Source organism: Cynoglossus semilaevis, chromosome 13, assembly GCF_000523025.1.
Source record: "Cynoglossus semilaevis isolate Cse_v1.0 chromosome 13, Cse_v1.0, whole genome shotgun sequence".
Taxonomy (NCBI): Eukaryota; Metazoa; Chordata; class Actinopteri; order Pleuronectiformes; family Cynoglossidae; genus Cynoglossus; species Cynoglossus semilaevis.
In genome coordinates, this window is record NC_024319.1 from 17,499,323 (window position 1) to 17,518,358 (window position 19,036).

General features: G+C 39.5%; 1 protein-coding gene across 1 annotated transcript in view; it reads right to left on the reverse strand.

Annotated features, from left to right (window-relative positions):
- Positions 1-998: 998 nt before the first annotated feature.
- The window catches only part of otud7b (OTU deubiquitinase 7B), a 25,637-nt gene continuing 7,599 nt past the window's right edge, over positions 999-19,036 (reverse strand). The window contains exons 2-11 of the mRNA XM_025061603.1: positions 13,279-13,449; positions 12,485-12,706; positions 11,964-12,065; positions 10,949-11,076; positions 10,142-10,248; positions 9,794-9,921; positions 6,720-6,869; positions 6,039-6,153; positions 5,683-5,761; positions 999-3,773 (exon numbers count right to left, since the gene is read on the reverse strand). Of these exons, the coding sequence (XP_024917371.1) occupies positions 2,265-3,773; positions 5,683-5,761; positions 6,039-6,153; positions 6,720-6,869; positions 9,794-9,921; positions 10,142-10,248; positions 10,949-11,076; positions 11,964-12,065; positions 12,485-12,706; positions 13,279-13,330 (2,592 nt within the window). The 5' untranslated portion in view covers positions 13,331-13,449 and the 3' untranslated portion in view covers positions 999-2,264. The remainder of the gene's footprint in view (positions 3,774-5,682; positions 5,762-6,038; positions 6,154-6,719; positions 6,870-9,793; positions 9,922-10,141; positions 10,249-10,948; positions 11,077-11,963; positions 12,066-12,484; positions 12,707-13,278; positions 13,450-19,036) is intronic.

Consider the following 19,036-nt stretch of genomic DNA (forward strand, 5'->3'; position numbering starts at 1 on the left):
AATGCAACTGTTTTCTTCGGATGGTGGAAGCTAAGTTACACGAGTGTTCAAATCAGTGTTGCGTCAGTGACTTTCAGTAGCAACCATTTAAGTCAGTGCAGTGTCAGTACTCGCCTACTCCGTCACAGACGGATCAATCACTCCAAGTTGAAAACTTCCAATCATCGTGACTATAACCATGTTCAAAAGGCGTCGACCAATGTCTCCAGAATGTTTTGGGCTATTTGTCCCTGTTTAAACCTGGCGTGAACACCAACTCTGAGTGGTCTGAGCACAAATGGAAAGCGCTGCATATGCTTTTAAAATATTTGCAAAACAGCCCTCTTGTGGCCAAGTGGGGAATTACCGTAAATGCACACTCACCCTACCTGTGCATGTGCGTGTCTGTAAATTTCTGTTCGGATGTCAGATTAGTGTAGTGTTCAAACCTTGGGGTCGGAATTCAAATGGTCGCCATCTAGTAATTGATTTTAAAAACAACTGCATGACAAAGTGAAGCACTGTAATATTTTCCATCTTTCAAATCTTCACTCTGGCCTGTACCTTTGATCAGGGTAAATAAAATGTCACTTTATGCACTGAACTTACTGTGCTATATTTGCAACACAGTATAATAAATATTATCAAAAACTAAAAAAAAAAAAAAAATTAAAAAAAAAGTGTCTTTGGTCGTCCAAAATTTGTGATGTCAAAATGGGGTCACGAGCCAAAAAAAAAAAAGGTTGAGAGTTAGTGACTAAAAAAATTAATTTGTAATGGTAATTAATTAATCCATTTAAATTGTGGTAACAGCCAGTTTACTGTAGAACTACAGTAGTCAAACAAGTATTAGTCATCCTGCGAGTCTTAAATATAGAGAGGATAGAGCGAGGGCGTGCTTCAACATGCTTCTTGTTCTCCTCACGTACACTTTAGGCTGGTCAGTACATTTCATCCTAAAAACATTGGGCTGAAAATTTAAGCAATAGTCTTTAGCGCAAAAAAAAAAAAAAAATGTTTTTTTTTTTTCCACATTAAGGCATTCGGTCATTTCAAAATGTGAACTTAGCAGCATCCATTGATGATCAAATGACTCAGATTATCACCAGATCACAACAGGCGTGTTTGTAGTGTGTAGAATTGCCACTCTTCTCATCTTTGCTGTGAAAAACCTCACTCAATCGCCATCTATTCCAGAAATGGGAAGGTCCATTTAAAAAAAAGAGAGAAAAATTCCAAACGACAACTTTTGGGATTTTGGTACCTTAACGTACAGTACGTCCTATGTTGCTGTCCTTGTTCAACAATGTCAGTCAGGTGACCAATTATTCTTTATCTTACAGTCATTCCTACAGTGTAGACATCTTCAAAAGTGTAGTTTGTTATCAGAAGAAAAAAAAAACCAAAAACACTAAGCTACAGAGGAGCAAACGAATATACTTATCCATGTGGTAGCAATCGGGAACATTATTATGTTAAGTTGAGAATGCTGATGCAATAGTGATGCACGCAATATGCCGTTTGCATCATGCAGCGAGTGGGAAACAAAAGTGAGTGAAATCGCAGGTACCTATGATGCAAGCCTCTGGTTACAGTAGTATCGAATGTTTATCAACACTGAAATCGCACCTCGTCGGACGCGACTTCCAGCTGCTTTACCGCCCATCGTGTTTCTTTTGAAATGTGACTGAGTGAGAAACTGCCGGGCGGTCACCCCGCGGTCTCTCGTTAAGCTAACCTTCAACAACAAACTTCCAAACGTCCATTTTTTTCCATCGACTTTTCCAAACGTTAGACCGACAAAAAAACAAACATTAAGACCATTTACATCCACCCACCAGCCTTTCTGTACGTGAACCAGTGCGACTCTGACTTCTTTTACGTGTGCAGGCACTATATGTGTTTTTTTGAGGAGTAGTGTATGGCGACTGCCACGAAATTCTTCTCCACCAGAGGGAGCTGAAAACATGGTTTAAATATATAGATGAAGAAGGAAAGCCCACAAATGAAAAAAAAAAACAAAAACATTCATACACTCACGTACACCCTCGCACTCAAAAACCTGTGTAAGAGCCATGGTAAAATGTAACCAAAGTGCAGTTAATTAACTTTATCCCAAGTTCTAGGGTGTGAGCCTACCTATTACCCCCCCCCGCCGTCACGTGAGTTAACGCAAAGGGACAGCTGGAAGAGGGACAGAACCGGACTACCTTTCACAGGCTTATCTGCCCCCAGAAGTTACTTCTAACAGAAAAGGCCACTTGACAAAATCCAAAATCCAAGGTTCATTCCATCCAGAACCTTTTGGATTGCTCTTCCCTCTTTCTCAGCTCTTCGCGATAGCAATAGGAGCAGTAGTTCCCTGTTTCGGGATGTCCGTAGTAGTTGCAGCTGGGCGTCCGGCAGCGGCTCGACTGCGAGTTTGCGAGAGCGCCAGCGCTGCCCAGCGAGTAATGTCTGACGGGAGGTTGCCTTGCCCAAGAGTCTAGGTGAGAGCGCACATCGATGAAACCATTGGTGTAGCTTCCAGCAGCAGCAGCAGATGATTCAGACCTGGGGTAGTCTGGAGGGTCAAACTCCAGGGGGTACGAGGGCGAGGGCTGAGCGGGACTCAGGGAAGCATGGCCTTGTGAGATATTTGGGATGTCGTACTGGGGGTGGGATATTCCCTCTGTTGTCGGACAATGGCGAGGAAGAGTTGCATATGACGGAAGGCTTGGGTAGGTGGACACAGGGGAACCACCGGCTAGCTGCTTCCTGTTGTCCATGTAACCTTGCATATGAAGATACTGGGTGTGAGGGGCAGTGGTGGGGCTCTGCTCAATAATGGAGGGCCTGGGGATGGGCACAACCCCGGAATACATAGATGGGCTGGAGGGAGTGGGTTTGAGTTGGCTAAATGACGGTGACGGTAAGTTGTCTGACAGTTCCTCTTTGGCTTCATAGTGCTGGTAGCTCACCTCTGAACCGCCGGCCACTTCCTTTTTCGCGGGCTGTATGCCAACAGGCATGGCCTTCTTTTCTGCTTCCCGCCGCTGTTGCTCTTGCTCGGCCCTAAATCGTTCCTCGGCATCGGCCAAGTAGCGCTGGATCATCTCCTCTTGGAAGGGCTGCCTGTTGCTGGTCGTGAGGAGGCTGGCAAACACGAACTTTCTCTCACCTTGCATGGCGGCCCGTAGGATGCCGAGGCTCACTTTAACATCGGCGCTGTACTTGTACGGCTCGCTCTCGATACTGCTCCCCGCGCTGCTGCTTATGCTGCTTCCCGTATCGTGAAGCCGCTCACTGCCCGAGGAGAGGGAAGCCTTTCCGGAATCCTCCGAGACGTGGACCGATGGTGACGACTCCTTGCTGCCTTTCCTGGCTCGGAACGAGCCCTTCTTCTTCTCGCCGCCGTCCTGCTTAGCACCTGCGGCTCCTGCGTTTTTCCCCGTCATTAGTCCCCCGACGTTTTTTTTCAGCTTGCTGCCCAGGCTCTTTCCAAAACTGCCAAGCTTATTGGCTACCGAATCCGCCCTCTTCTTTTCCTTGTCTTTGTCCTTTTCCTTCTTTGTTTTGTCTTTCACTGCAGTCCCTGTCCCTGCTGAGCCACTGCTAGAAGAACTAGAGGAAGATGATGAATTGTTTTTGGCCAGGGATCCGGCTCCGCAGACCGTCGACGCTGTGGTGGTGTCTCCGTTGCCGTTGGAGCTGCTGCTGACAGACTCTTTGTCCGACTCTCCGGAGTCAGGAGGTGTACGCGTATCTTCTCCAGCGGATGCCGTGGGAGACTCGGGTTGGGCCAGGGGGGCTTGCTGCAACAAGAACAAGGCGGAATTGCGAGTTTAGGAAAAGTCTTAAAAATGAAGTAAAACGTATTTAGATCCGGATTTAGATTTGCCTAATATATGGTTTCATTTCACTGCAAAATCCATTTGTTATTCAACTGTATTCAACTATAATAAAAAATAAAACACTGTAAATACATAATAAATATAATGTTAATATTAAATATATAATATAAAAATGAATATTAAATATATTGAAATATATAAATTTAATATTCAAAATTTAGTATCAAATATATTTTGAAGAGGGTAAACAATATTTCACAGTGATGAATATTATTTCATCACTATATTTATATAACATATATATTATAATACTTATATTTATTATATTTATATTGTGTTTATATCAATATAACATAAAATTATATTAAATATATTGAAATATATACATTTAATATTACAAATTTAGTATTAAATATTCAATATATTCTGAAGAGGGTAAACAATATTCACAGTGATGAATATTATTTCATCACTATATTTATATAACATATATATTATATTATTTTTATTTATTATATTTATATTGTGTTTATATTAATATAACATAAAATTATATTAAATATATTGAAATATATACATTTAATATTACAAATTTAGTATAAAATATTCAATATATTTTGAAGAGGGTAACCAATATTCACAGTGATGAATATTACTTCATCACTATAATTATATATGATTTATACTTCATCAATATAATTATATATGATTTATATATTTATTATATTCATATTATGTTTATATTAATATCAAATTAATATTAAATATATTGAAATATATAAATGTAACATTACAAATTTAGTATTAAATATTACATATATTTTGAAGAATGTAAATAATATTCACAGTGATGCAGTAGCCCAATCTCACACAAAAAGCATTTATAAAAAAAAGGTCTGGTTTAGATTAATTATATCACAGCACCGGTAGCAGAAACAAACCTTGAACACATTTAATCAATATGATTTGGGTACTTAATTTGTGCTTTAACAAAAACAAAACAAAAAAAAAAACAAAACAAAAAACTGACACTGACTAACTACCTTGGCTGATTGTTAACAATTGGAAAAGTTTTTTTTTTTTTTTAAATAAGCAGACAGAATGGTTTGCAGTTGGCATTTAACATTGCCAACTATTTTTAGCCCAAGCACCCTGTCACAATAACAACAATAAAAGCTACGCCCTAAACATTTATAAATCCAGTTGGGTTACATTTTCAAACCCAGGGAGGTCACCTGGGCCAGATCAAATGTGAAATGTGGACCAACATATTATAATTATGCTTTGAACAGATCAAATCTATAATCTATAGGAGCTGAAAACTACCTTCCAAATATGACATATCTGTTTTCACTAAACTTACAAAAAAAAAAGGTCAGTGCATCAACAAAGGCATCATTTAAAGTGGAGCAGACTCTCCTGGTTTTTATTCCAGCACGAAAAGGCCCAGCTGGTTATTTTAATACAGATGGTTTGAATGAGTTTTTTTTAATATATTCCTTCCACTGAAAAACCCTAACCATAGGAGTTCATATTTACCAGATTGAGACGGTGCACCGGTCTGAAAAGCTGGTGTGCTATGACAGGGCATCACATTGGATTTGTTGCTCAGTGCAAAGCCAATCTAGACTTTCCTAAATTCCTGAACTATCACCGCATTATCTACCAGCAGGCTATTTGTGTAAAGGTCATATGATGATGACATTAACAAGATGCAACTGCGTTTAAGCAAAGGTCAAGCAACGTCAGCCGGTGCTGCAAACTCTTTCTGGAAGAATGCGGAGATATCTCCGACAGAAACATGAATTGCCCAACGGAATTTAATGTAACGCCGTACGGGGGATCAATTCGATTACTTTACAGTACTCACCTCACACGGTAAGGGCAGCCAGGTAAGAGTCATGTAGCTGTGTAACATCTGGAGCTTGGCCTCCAAGGAAAGAGCGACACTGGAAGACAAAAAAAAAAAACCAACTCATTGACCCTTTGCATACTTATAGGATCGATAGTTGACGTGGAAAATGTTATCTTATAAGAGTCTTCTTATAAGAGTTGACATATAAATAAGGACATGCAACCTAAAAGTCTAAAACTCCAGTTTAAATGAAATTGATACAGAAGGACTGAAATGACTCGTACTCATTTCAGTACGCATACAAGACATGTAAATAGTAAAATGGTCTAACATTCTTCTTACAAAAAAATGTTGTTTTTAAAGGACCATACCTTGCTAGCATAACGTTGTCAGAGTCATCCTTGCCCCACTCCCAGTCCATCCCTGGATCCACAGCATAGTGCAAAGGTAGCATTTTGTGCTCCGAGTCAGTAAGAGGGATAACAACTGCAGGACATGGGAGGAGTGTTGAAATGGGAACAGTTGTTTTAGTATTTTTCCGAACTAGATTTATATTCACGAAAGTGAAAGAACACGTTTGTTTGTTGCTTGTGTGGCGTTTTTAGTCATAAAAAAGTCTTAAAAAGGATAAGTCAAAATATTTTATCAATAGTTTCTTAAACTCCATTACTAGGACAAGGTTAAAAAAACACCGATATAGACCATTTACGAGTCTATATCGAGGCAACTGACGGGTCACGTGCATACTTTTTAGCAACAATCATCGTCATGTTAATCGTGTTCCTCAAGAAGATCGAACTTTAAATCAGACCCTATCTCACACTATGACACAAAACGACATAACACACAAAGTCAGAAGTAACATTATCTTCAGCCCGTGAACACCACCCGATAAGTGAAAATGACTATGAGTCATCGCCCTCCAGTAAACATTCAGGTCAGTACAAAAAAAGACTGATGGATCACTTAATGGATCTTTAACGACCTAGCTAAACATTCAGGTGGCCATACGTGATACATTCATAAATAGGAATGACATGAAAAAGCATTACCCTGTTCGTTGGAGTTGTCCTTCTGCTCCATAGACACCAAGGCTGAAAAGTGTGCCTGGTCATAGGCCAGGACCAGAGGTGAGCGATGGCACTTAGCAGCTGGCACTTCCAGTGGTAAATATATGCCTCCAAAAGGTATCGGAGCAAAAGCTGGGACACAAAACATCAGATATAATCAACCTGACAGTGCTGCTATTATCAGGTTTCATTATCATTGTGTTGTTGGGCCAACAATAGAAACGGATGCTTAGCAAAACTAACACTGCAAGTTGATAATTCCCCTTTTTTATTTTTTCACATTTACACACTCTAGCAACCATGCATTGCTAATTCCTTGGCAACCGACACAGTTTTTTTTTTTGTTTGTTTTCCTGCCTGGCATCTCCAACATCCTTTTTTTTTTTTTTTTTCAACTAACTCAACTTTGCCTACTTAACCTAATATCCAAACTAATCCACCTTAAACGTCCCTATGATTTGATCATTTCTGATCCCTGGTCACTCCAAGTGAAAATCTCAGATATTTTATCAGACACTTTCGCTTACACTCAGGTACTCTGTCCTACTCCTGCCGACCTTGCTCCAAAGCAAACCTCCACGTTTCTCCTGTTTACTTCCACCTGCTCTCCCTTCTTTCACCTGAGATTACAATGACCACATGCAAACATCACCATGGAGCCTCTCGTCTGAGCTCATCTGTCAACCTATCCATCAGCATCGGAAACGAAAAGGGCCCAAGTGCTGATCCCTAATTTAACTCCACCCCCTATATACAACCCATCAGTCACTCTGACATCACACCTAACTACTTTCTCTGAGGCTGCAACTATCAAATACTTTTGGAATGAATAATGAATGAATTATTTTCGAGTGAAATTATTCTGTACAGTGATCCCTTGCTATAACGCGGTTTACTTTTCACGGTTTCGCTACTTCACGGATTTGCATCGTGCATTGTGTTCTGCATTCTGATTGGCTAAAAAGTCACTCCGCTTCTTCTCTACCTGTGCGCCAATAACGTTGCGCTTTAATATGTACACGTACGCAAAACACCTTGCCAAATTGACATTACGTACGTGCAAATTCTCTTGCAATTTCGAGTTTATCAAACCCCATAATGTCGACAAAACGCTCTGGACCGGCAAAAGTACCTGCGGTAGGGACCAAAAGGCAGCGGAAGATGCTGTCTATCGGTGATAAAGTAAAACTATTGGACATGCTAAATGAAGGTAAAAGCTATGCGGCTGTAGGTCGGCATTATGGAATTAATGAATCTTCCGTTCGTTCCATAAAGAAGGAAGAAAAAAACATAAGGAAGACAGCAGCAATAAGTTTTAATAAGGATTCAAAAAGGGTTGCAACTGCCCGCAACAAGACCAGGTAATTTGTATTTTTTTATGGATTAATTCAGTCATTGGATAGATCACACTTTATGCAACAACAAAAATGAGTAAGCAACTGGCTGTTATTCTGACTGTTAAGTGTGCAGTGTTACTCCACAACTTTAAATGCACATTGGTCTTGCGACTAGAAAAACTAGTCTGTGATAGGACAAACCTACTAGATATTCATCTAGAAAGTGAGTTGACCCCGAAAGGTTTCGTTTTGGCAGACAGCTGTTTAAGGAACCCTCCCCGCAGCTTAAGCACCTGTCGGACAGAAATGTGACTGTGTCCCACGCCCTGCACGCGCTGACTGAGCTGAGACTTTGTAAACGGAGCCGTTTCGAGACATGATCGATGTTTTTTGACTGATGGGTTCAAAAATATTAAGACTTTTTTTTTTTCCTCACTGGCGATTTTACATGTCCTGCATGGACAACAACAGTTCCCTTCCTAGGCGCATGACTGTTGAAACTCTATTCCCAATGTCCCCAAACCGGTACCACCTGTACTCTTAAATCAGTGATGTCAAACTCATTTTCACCTGGGGGCCACATCAGCAATACAGTTCCTGTTGAAGGGCCAGTTTAAACAGAACACTGTATAGATCAGGGGTCCTCAACCCCTGGTTCGTGGACCAGTACCAGTCCATAGGTCCTTTGGTAGCAGCCCGCAGTGGGACACAGTGAAAAAATGAAAATAATCTAATTTACTTCATTCAAAAAAACATTTTCCATTTACTTTCTTTAACAATAATCTGGCAATATTTTAAAATAAAAGTCATTCAGACTTTGATACAAACATAATAGAGTCTGGTATAGATGTATCTTCAATTGATTATTATTTATTCAAGCTACAAAGATTGTTCATTGCTGTGGAATAAAAACTAAACGTTTAATTTCATAGGTTGATAAACTCTGCTGCATGGACTTTATTAAATACTTTTTAAGCTCCCCCGGGCCACACAAAATGGCTTGGCGGGCCGCATTTGGCCCCTGGGCCTTGAGTTTGACACCTATGTCTTAAATGATCCCATGATTTCCATTTCTACAGCTTCCAGAAACCACATCAAAGGTCCCTGGCCTTGGTTCTCTTCCATTTCATCAGGTGAACACACAAGACAGATCTGTCAACTCTCTGCAGTGTCCAAAGTCCCTTCACTGACCTCTAAACTCCTGCCTTTTCTCTTTTCTCTCTTTGCTAACCACATCTTTTCTTAACCAGTCATTAGCCGTCAGTTTTCCAGTTCCGACCAGTACCACGTAAGGTTACAGCTCCCGAAGCAGTTGTCCATAACCTGGGTCGCAACCGATCTGGTATGGAAGTCAATTTTGTAATCGACCCAAATTTTTTTTTGTTTTTTTTTTACACCAGATGTCCTTTCTGACACAGACAGGCAAAAGTTAGTGAAAAATGTAACTTTTTAAGACTGTCCCAAAAGCTCCGTTTACAGCTTTTGGGACAGTCTTAAGTTGTCCCGTCAAACTGGTATAGTTTGCTACTAATAATGAAGGAGCACCGTTGTTTATCCTCTCGTTTGTTTACCTGAAAAATAATGTTGTCTTTGTGTAAGAAAGAAATAGTAAAAGTAACCCGAGTGTTATTTTTGTAACAAAGGATTTGTGTGGAATCTAAATATACCTATGATTATCTACTTAAAAAAAAAAAAGGAAAAGGCTTAAGGAACATTTACCTTCTCCTCCAGAGTCCCTCAACATGGTGTCAGCCACGACCACTACAGGCCTTCTGAGAACCTGAGCCAGAACAAAGACATGGAACTCTTCCAAACTCTCATAAACTGGTTCATCTGAAGGGTCCACCCTGGGGGACAAGGTCAACATACAGTACGGTATAAGAGTAAAAAACAAATGATAAAATGCAAAGAACACATGATTAACACCCTGGGGGTGAGTTTTATACTACTTAGGATATAAAAGGCCTCTTATGTAGGAGTGCCGTTGTCCACTCATGACTAATGCCATGAGTGTGACTCACTTTATGGTGAGCTAACAGTCCATGCTTTATCTGAGGCAGACCTCACCCATTGGTGCTGTTGGTGCTGTAGTGTATTCTGGGCTCGCTGGATGCTAACTTCAACAGTTCATTCCATTCTTTCTGCCACTCCTCCTCGGTGTACACCAGACCAGACTGAGGAGGTAGGAAAATAAACCACACACACACAGAAACACACACACACACACACCCAAAGGTTTAAAGGGATAGATATCAGGAAAGCATGCTGTGGTTTAGTAATTGTTTTGGTAACAGAACAACATCCTTTTAAAACCCAAAGGTTTAAAGGGATAGTTAAGATTTTTTTTTTTTTTTTTTTTAAAAACATATAAGTTATTAATCCCAATTGATTTAGTACTCCAGTAATGTTTTACTTTCCAGCGGTTATAAAAAAAAAAAAAAAAAAAATTTTTAGTTTACGAGCCAGTTCCTTTCCGCTCCAGTCGAGGTGAGCTCTGCAGCAGTCGGAGGTTCGACACGGTGTGCACTCGCACACAAGGAAAACCACCTGATTAAGTCACTCTTTTTTTCCCTAATGCTGAGAATCAATGTTTTCCAGTCAGTCACACCCAGTTCTAGAACCTAAAATCGGTCGCGCGGACGTGTATACGACACATCCTGTAAAGCAACGCGTTACAAGCCCGCTGCATTTGGTGATGTTAGTTTATACAACCGATCTAAAAATATGATGTTTCCGAGGCCCATCTTTTTCTACTTTGGAGTACACGTCAAACGTATATGCGTCACGCATCGACTATTTGGAACCAGTTGGGCTGATCTTGTTGTTTAGGGCTGGGCTAAGAGAAGCATTTAATGTGCAGCTTTTGTAACACACCTCTTTGTTCTGCTGTGTCTGCTGCCACCTCCACCTGCGCCTCAGTGCTTCTCTCTCCAACCCGTGATCCATGAGCGCATACAGGGACTTGCGTAGCATTAAGTCCCGGTCATGAAAACCCCACATTCCTGCAATACAACAAATCAAATTTTACATATTTATGCGAATGAGGCAACAACTGGTCAGTAAATTAAACCATTATAAATAACTATTTTTATTAAAAAAAAAAAAAAAAAAACTCTCTGTGTTCTTTTAGCCAACTGTGTATTTTTTCAGCCAAGTCAGTTTTTTCAGAAAAAAACTATGTTTACCTCCCGTGTAGACACTTTCACAGCTATTGAAAATTCAATTATAAATCAAATAAATAATCAACAAATTAAACATTTTATTTAATATATTTTTTTGCCACCTTGCAAAAGGCGCTCTGCGTCACGTAATTAACGCGAGCCTTCATTTTACAAAATTCCGAGCGGTTAATAACTGTGCTTCTGCTGCAGTGCTTTTACTATTTTGTGAGCAGTTATAATGTTGGCGATCATGTTCAATGTACAATGTTTGCCTAAAGGAACACGCAATAAATTAACAATTTTAATTTAATATATTTAATTTAATTTATTTGCTGTTTTAGGTTTTAACTACATCACTACCATTTCAATTGCCACGACTCAAAAAATAAATAAAAATAAAATAAAATAAAATAAATAAAAATATTTTCATTAGGATTAATCACAGAGTAGCTGTGGATTCAATTTTATAGTTTTTTTTTCACAAATAATTTAATGTGATTACCATGCTTCATTTCAACAGCCCTAATATTTTCCATAAAAACATCTAAAGTGGTGGGGTGGATATGATATCCCAGCTACATTACTGCAAAGTCTGGAACACAGCCAGAACAGCAGGTAAAGGAAATCATTCAATTCTAACTACGTTGTAGCAAAATAATAAAACCCTCTTAATGAAAACACTAAAAGCGTGTGACATGACACCTCAGTCGCAGCCCACTTTAACTCACCGAGTGATGCTGCGTGCAACAGACAATTTCCATCACCACTTGTCGCCAGGGGCAAAAGGTTCTGACAGTTTGGGACGACTTTTGTCCACCAATTTAAGCGACCTGGACAGGGAAAAAAAAAAAAAGACAAAATTAGATTTTTTTGCCAGTTTTTTTTTTTTTTTTTTTTTTTTTTTGCAAACTAATCAGGATTGAACATTTATTATAAATAATAAAAATGTACAGTGAACTGTGAAAATTTCAAAAACGTAATAATTGACTGTCATATAAAACTGTGAAAAACAGAATGAAATTCTTATGATGCAGTAACTTGTGAAGGCGCAAGGTATGAAAAAACATTTTCCATATTGCGATGTAGCTCTGCAGGGAGTGAACGCCTCCCTTAACACACACCTTTCAGCTACTTTCTAAACCGTTCTGCTTATTTTGCATGCCATTAAAACGTATCATATGAGTAGTAGTAAGACCTGGCCTGTATGATGGAAAAACAGGCCAGACGTGCTGGCCCCATTTTGTCTCACCTGCATGCTCCAGGGCCACCATCATTGACTGCTCAATGAGATCCCTCTCGACGAATCCACGGAAGTCATCCTGGTACACGGTGAGATCCGGCAGTTGAAATGTGCACAGGGGCGTGTCCAGGAGTGCCTCGTTGGTGCTGCCACCCGTGCTCGAGACATGAGAACGGGCCAAAGACACAATGGTTGAACTGGCATGAGAAATGCCCCTGGACAGCCTTTTCTCTGTGGTTAAAAAAAAAAAAGGGACAAGACAAATAAAGATGCGAGTCAATCTGTTGAATATTCCTTCCGTCTAACGGCTGACGGCTCTGAAGGTGACGCCGGCTGTCGTGTTGCAAAAAGGTCAATATGCTGAAGGTGACGCCAGCTGTCGTGTTGCAAAAAGGTCAATATGCATTCTTGTGCTTCCTGGAGGATGCATATTTAGAACAACAGTCAGTTTAGAGCATTGCTATATGATAAATAATAATATCATTCTTGAATGAGGTGCGCCGGCTACGCAGAGAAAACCTGATGAAGATTCTTTGAGGTGAGGAGCTGATAAAATACTGGACCAAAAAAAAAATGTTTAATTTGAGGCTTTAACGTTGTTTCTCGGAGGGTTAGCTATTGTTAGCGCAGTTTAAAAATGCCTTGTATGTATTGTATGATAGATTAAAACTGTAAACTGATATTATTACTTGTTTAGGATTCATGTTGTTTGGCATTAACCGGACTTCTTGCTTATGCTGCCGTTCGTAAGTCTCCATTTTTCTCTCCGTAGCTAGGACCGGTTCACTTGCCGGTGGGCTTACCTTGCACGACCTCATCCTGTCGATGGAGCATTGGCCGTCCTACCCTGGCCATATCTTTCTCAGGATGCAGATAGGACCTTTCCTCTGACAATGAATACGCCAGGTTCCCGGCGTGCACTTGACGTAGCTGCTCAAAATCACTGAGGGCAGCAGTAAAATCCCAGTTCTTGCCTGCAAAGCGGAAAAACAAGTATAGAAACAACATGAGACGGAGCACAGAGTTTAATAACGAAAAAAACATTTGAAAGCATAATGCTGAAGCACGATGGAGCTTGAATGAATTTGAATTTATTTTATTTGGATTGATATAGATATATCGAATAGATTAAGGAAAGTGAACTTCACAGCCGGTGGACTCGAACCTAAAGCCTTCCGGACCCGAGTCCACATCCTTAACCACTAAGCTGCCCACATGCTCAGTGCCCTTGCATTTTGCCAGGTAACCCCTTATACCAGTGGTTCACAACCTTTTTTTGCACCATGGACCGGTTAAATGTTTTCTCTCCGACCCCTCTTCAAAATGTCGCGGATAAATACAACGAAATAAAATGATGACGACCGGCATCAAAACAGGTATTTTTTTTAAATATAATAAAAAATGTTAAGCCACCGTGTTTGTTTGCAACTTTATTAGCTGTGTCCTCGCAACATTGCGCTTGTCTGTTAATGCAGAAAAAAACTTCTTCGGTCTCCAAGTGGCGAAGAAGGCTTTGATGCCTCATTATTACGCAACGTGGGCTTGGTGCGTGAAAACAACCTTTCGCAAATAAAATCCATATTTCAAGTAGGACTCTTGGAATTGTCCTGGAGTCTGTTAAATGGAGCTTTCTTTTCCTTTGAAGGCGTAAGCTCTTCTTCTGCCTTCTCATTGGCTCTTGTATCCTGCGTAAAGAAACGTTCCAAAGATGTTTTTTTGTTCATTTTTTGCTAGCTTAAGGGGGTTTCAATTTAGCAGTAACGCGTTACCAGGCCGGAGCAGACCTTTTAAGAAGGTAGCGGGTGTAGGTAGGTCGTATGAAGTTTGTGTCATAGACGGATGGGGCGGAAAGAGAGTTTGGTCATTTTTCAAAATGAAACGGAAATCATGTCATTTATGCATTCTTTCTGTGCCAATGGACCCATGAACCGGTGATGGTCCGCGGCCCTCGGGTTGGGGACCACTGCCTTATACGATAAAGATGAATCCATTGATGATGATTTCAAAACAGAAAAAAAAAAAAAAAAGAGTGTGAGATCTTATCATAATTGTTCTTATAATTAATTATTACTAATAGAAATAGACTCAACTGCCATGACTAATAACAAAGAGCAACTTTGGCAGAGCCCTAAAAGACAGGTATTCAAACCAGGTACGGGCAAAGGAACCGAGTCAATGATCAGAAACAGGTTCAGCGCACGAGTAACTAACGAGCAGCGGTACCAAACGATTGACGTTTTGTCCTGAAAAAACACACACGAGCAACTACAAAGGTAAGTCAGTCACTACGGTAGCAAAGTTAGTTGACGCACTTTTGTCAAAATGCAGGGAATGCAGCAGGGCCTTGGAGACATCTGTCACGCTTCATTCAATATATTCAGGGTTCAATACAAATTCAAGGATTCATTTTCTGAATGGCATGCCAATATATGTACAGTGATCCCTTGCTATAACGCGGTTTACTTTTCACGGTTTCGCTACTTCACGGATTTGCATCGTGCATTGTGTTCTGCATTCTGATTGGCTAAAAAGTCACTCCGCTTCTTCTCTACCTGTGCGCCAATAACGTTGCGGTTTAATATGTACACGTACGTAAAACAGCTTGCCAAATTGACATTACGTACGTGCAAATTCTCTTGCAATTTCGAGTTTATCAAACCCCATAATGTCGACAAAACGCTCTGGACCGGCAAAAGTACCTGCGGTAGGGACCAAAAGGCAGCGGAAGATGCTGTCTATCGGTGATAAAGTAAAACTATTGGACATGCTAAATGAAGGTAAAAGCTATGCGGCTGTAGGTCGGCATTATGGAATTAATGAATCTTCCGTTCGTTCCATAAAGAAGGAAGAAAAAAACATAAGGAAGACAGCAGCAATAAGTTTTAATAAGGATTCAAAAAGGGTTGCAACTGCCCGCAACAAGACCAGGTAATTTGTATTTTTTTCATAATCATTTTTAATTTTCTCCCGTTCACGGTGGGCGGTGCTAATCTCCGCAATTTGAAGCCTTCTGTTCACGTTGATGATTAAAATTATTATTTGACAGTACATTACAGAAGTTATTTGTTGAAACGTTTCTAAAGTACTTTTATTTTACTTTATTTGTGAAACAAATGGTTGAGACTGTAAAATGGTTTGTTCGTTCTTTCTCTTCTTTTTCTGAGTATTTAATTGTAAAAAAAATAAAGATTTCTACTTCACGGATTTTGCCTATCACGGGTTCTTTTTGGAACGTAACCCCCGCGAAAAACAAGGGTTTACTGTATTCACCCCCTTGGATGTTTTACCCTTTTAGTGCTTTCATAAATCAATCATGGTCAATACAATTTGGCTTTTTTAACACAAACATTTATTGGAAAAAACTCTTTAATGTCAAAGTGAAAACAGATTTCTACAAAGTAATGTCAATGAAATAAAAATATATAAAGAAATATAATTGTTTGCATAGTTAATCACCCCCTTTTTAAGTTAATGGTCTAATTCAATAGAGGTCCAAATTCTTGCCAATAGTCTCACAATTAGTGAAATGAAGATCACCTGAGTGGTGTGGGTGTGCTTCAAGTGATTTTTTTTTTGCTTTAATTTCATTGGCTTAATTTTCATCAAACACCTGGTCAACAACCATCCTCTCTGGGACGGAAAGAAAAGGAAAGTGAACTCGTTGTCATTGTGACACATCACTGCACACAACCAAACCAACCAAACCTCTGCATTTAACCCATCACCAAAGTGAACTCCGGGCAGATTGCTGAGCGCAGAGTGCCATGCTCAGCTGGTGGACTCGAACCAGCAACCTTCCGTACCCAAGTCCGCTTCCTTAGGATTTTCACCCACGTTCCGTTTGAACCCTTGAATGCCACTTAGGCTTCGTTGGAATATGTCTTGGTTTACTAGTGGGTCGCAACTAACGTCACTTAGGCTTCGTTGGAATAATATGGAATATTTGGTTTACTAGTGGGTCGCAACTAACGTTTTTAGGAGCATAGCACCACCTACTGTACCGGAGTGTGCAGTGTCACGGTATGACCAGTGACTTTTTGAGATAATGCAGCCTACTATTTACACCTTGAAATGCGACACCGTTTTTTATTTTTTTTATTTCAAGTGATGCAAATTGTCACAGATTTGTATCGTTTTTAACAGATTTTTTTACAACGCATCGTTACATCCCTATCTGTGGCCGAGTTTCCTAATACTGCTATGCTAGGAAAGAAATTGCACTGAAGAGCATTTCACTTTTTGCATGTGCTGTCAATTGGAGGAAACACGATTCAACAAGTCACGCATGCCAAACAGTTGAAAATCAGAATGGGCCAAATAATTGCATCTGTTATTTAAAGAATTGAAACTGATGGGATGAGAAATTCTAAAATGCCGTAATGGTTTGAGAATATAAATACACTCGCCCTTTCTCCGCCCCGTATCAGTGTTTATTCACCTCAAAATGTTCCACACTTCTGACTCATTAAGCTCTCAATCCACCGCGTGACGATGAGTCACGAGTTTACTCCTCTTTACACCTCATCGTTCTTACCCTCGCTGGCTACAAAACATGCGCACAGAGGAGGAAGAGATACAAAAGACTCTTCTCAGCCGGCTGTACGTTTCGCCTACCTTCTCTGCACACAAAAGCATCTTTTACCATCTTTCCTCCGGGAGGTCTTTGCCTTCCTGCTGTCAGTTGGTGTCAACTGATCACAAAACACCTTGAACCTTGAAGTGTCTTATACAGTAAGTGATACAGTAAGGGCATGTCACGGTGACATCAGGTGACTCTTCTAAGGGAGACGCCCCGTCACCAGACACGTCAAAATAAAGGTGTACATTTCCAAACAACATCATAAAACAATGTTGTATCACGATTGCGAAATTGTATTAGGTCACATTGTATTTCGAAAAACAAACTGTAACATTCGTAAAGTTTCTCACTTAATATACAAATCAAATCAATAAAGTCAAGATACGCGGCCTGTCTTTAGAAAGGGGGAAAAAAATGTGATAACAAAAGGGGACGAGGAAAGAAAATAACTAATGAGAGAAGAATAGAAAAGAGGTCCGAAAAATTGTTGGTAAAAAAAAGCACTAAACATCCTTAAAATCTACATGAGAAGTCTTTGAAATCCACTGTGAAATAAAACGTGTACTTATCTGCTGTGCGTAAACAGCCTAAAACAACTGCTGCGACTATGCTGCACTGTGAAATAAAAGGTGTACTTATCTGCTGTGCGTAAACAAGTGGCAGAGCCTAAAACAACTGCTGCGACTATGCTACACCATGCTACTTGGCTAGCCTATTGGACCGCTGAGTGGTGTACTGTATATACAGTTCAAAAAAAATGTGAATTTCATGAAAAACTTCAATCGTTTTTGCCAGTCATTTCAGAAAGTGTAAGTCATCTATTATATCAATTCACTACACATAAGAGTTAAATATTTCAAGCTTTTATTTATTTTTTGTCATTGTGATGATTATGTCTTACGGATAATGAAACACCAAAACTCAGTGTGTCAGAAAATATAAATATTACCGAAGATCAAATTAAAAAGATGATTTTAAATACAAATGTCAGCCCCAAATTAAATACTACATTACTTTTAAACGATTATTATTATGCAATTATGATGTATTTTTTTGTAAGTTCATCCTTATGTTAAAAGATTGTCTGGAAATTAAAATTGAAATAGGGGGAAACATGCTGGTCACAAAGTGTATTTATCAAATATATATGACATGTTGGCTAAAAGTTGAACTTGAACGCGCGTTCCGTGTATATATATATAGAAAGACGCGGTGTATACCGTGACCTCTGAATACATTAGCATCGGCGACTCTGCAGTGGGGCAGTCAATAATTTCTGTCTGGGAGGTCTAAGCATTTGTCTGGCTAAGGGCCTTACGTAAGAGAAGCTACTGACAACACGTGGGTCCTGGAAGGACAGCCTGGATGACTGCTGCAAAGCCAGAGGTCACCACAGCCTACTTTGCTGTCACATGTTTGACTAAGAGGCATAGCTCACTGCTCAGATGCCAGGCTTTGCTGCCACAAGTACATCACAAAGTTGATTCACCTAAACAAAGCATCAGGGAGAGCACACGAAAATAAGGGAATACGGTTTTTTTTTTTTCCCCCCCAAGACGTTTGACCTTAGTTAATTGTATAGTGAAACCTAAACACACAAAAATCCAAAGCCAACTTAATAAAGTTTACAAAAGGTTAATAAAACCTAAAAAAAAAAATAATGTAGGACCAAATTGATGTCTCACATAGACCAACGACGCAATGCACTGCAATTAAAAAGCCGAAACGGGAAAACAAAAATTAGCAAACCAAGGCCAAAAAAAAAAAAAAAAAAAACACAGAAAGAAATTTTTATGCCAATTATTAGTATATATTATTTATTATTAATTTATTACCATATATTAATAATAAAAATAAATAAATTATAATAGTCCAAATAATTTCTTTCTGTGGAAAAACTGTGGAAAAACAAAAATTAGCAAACCAAGGCCAAAAAAAAAAAAAAAAAAAAAAAAAAAAAAAAAAAATTTTTTTCCCAATTT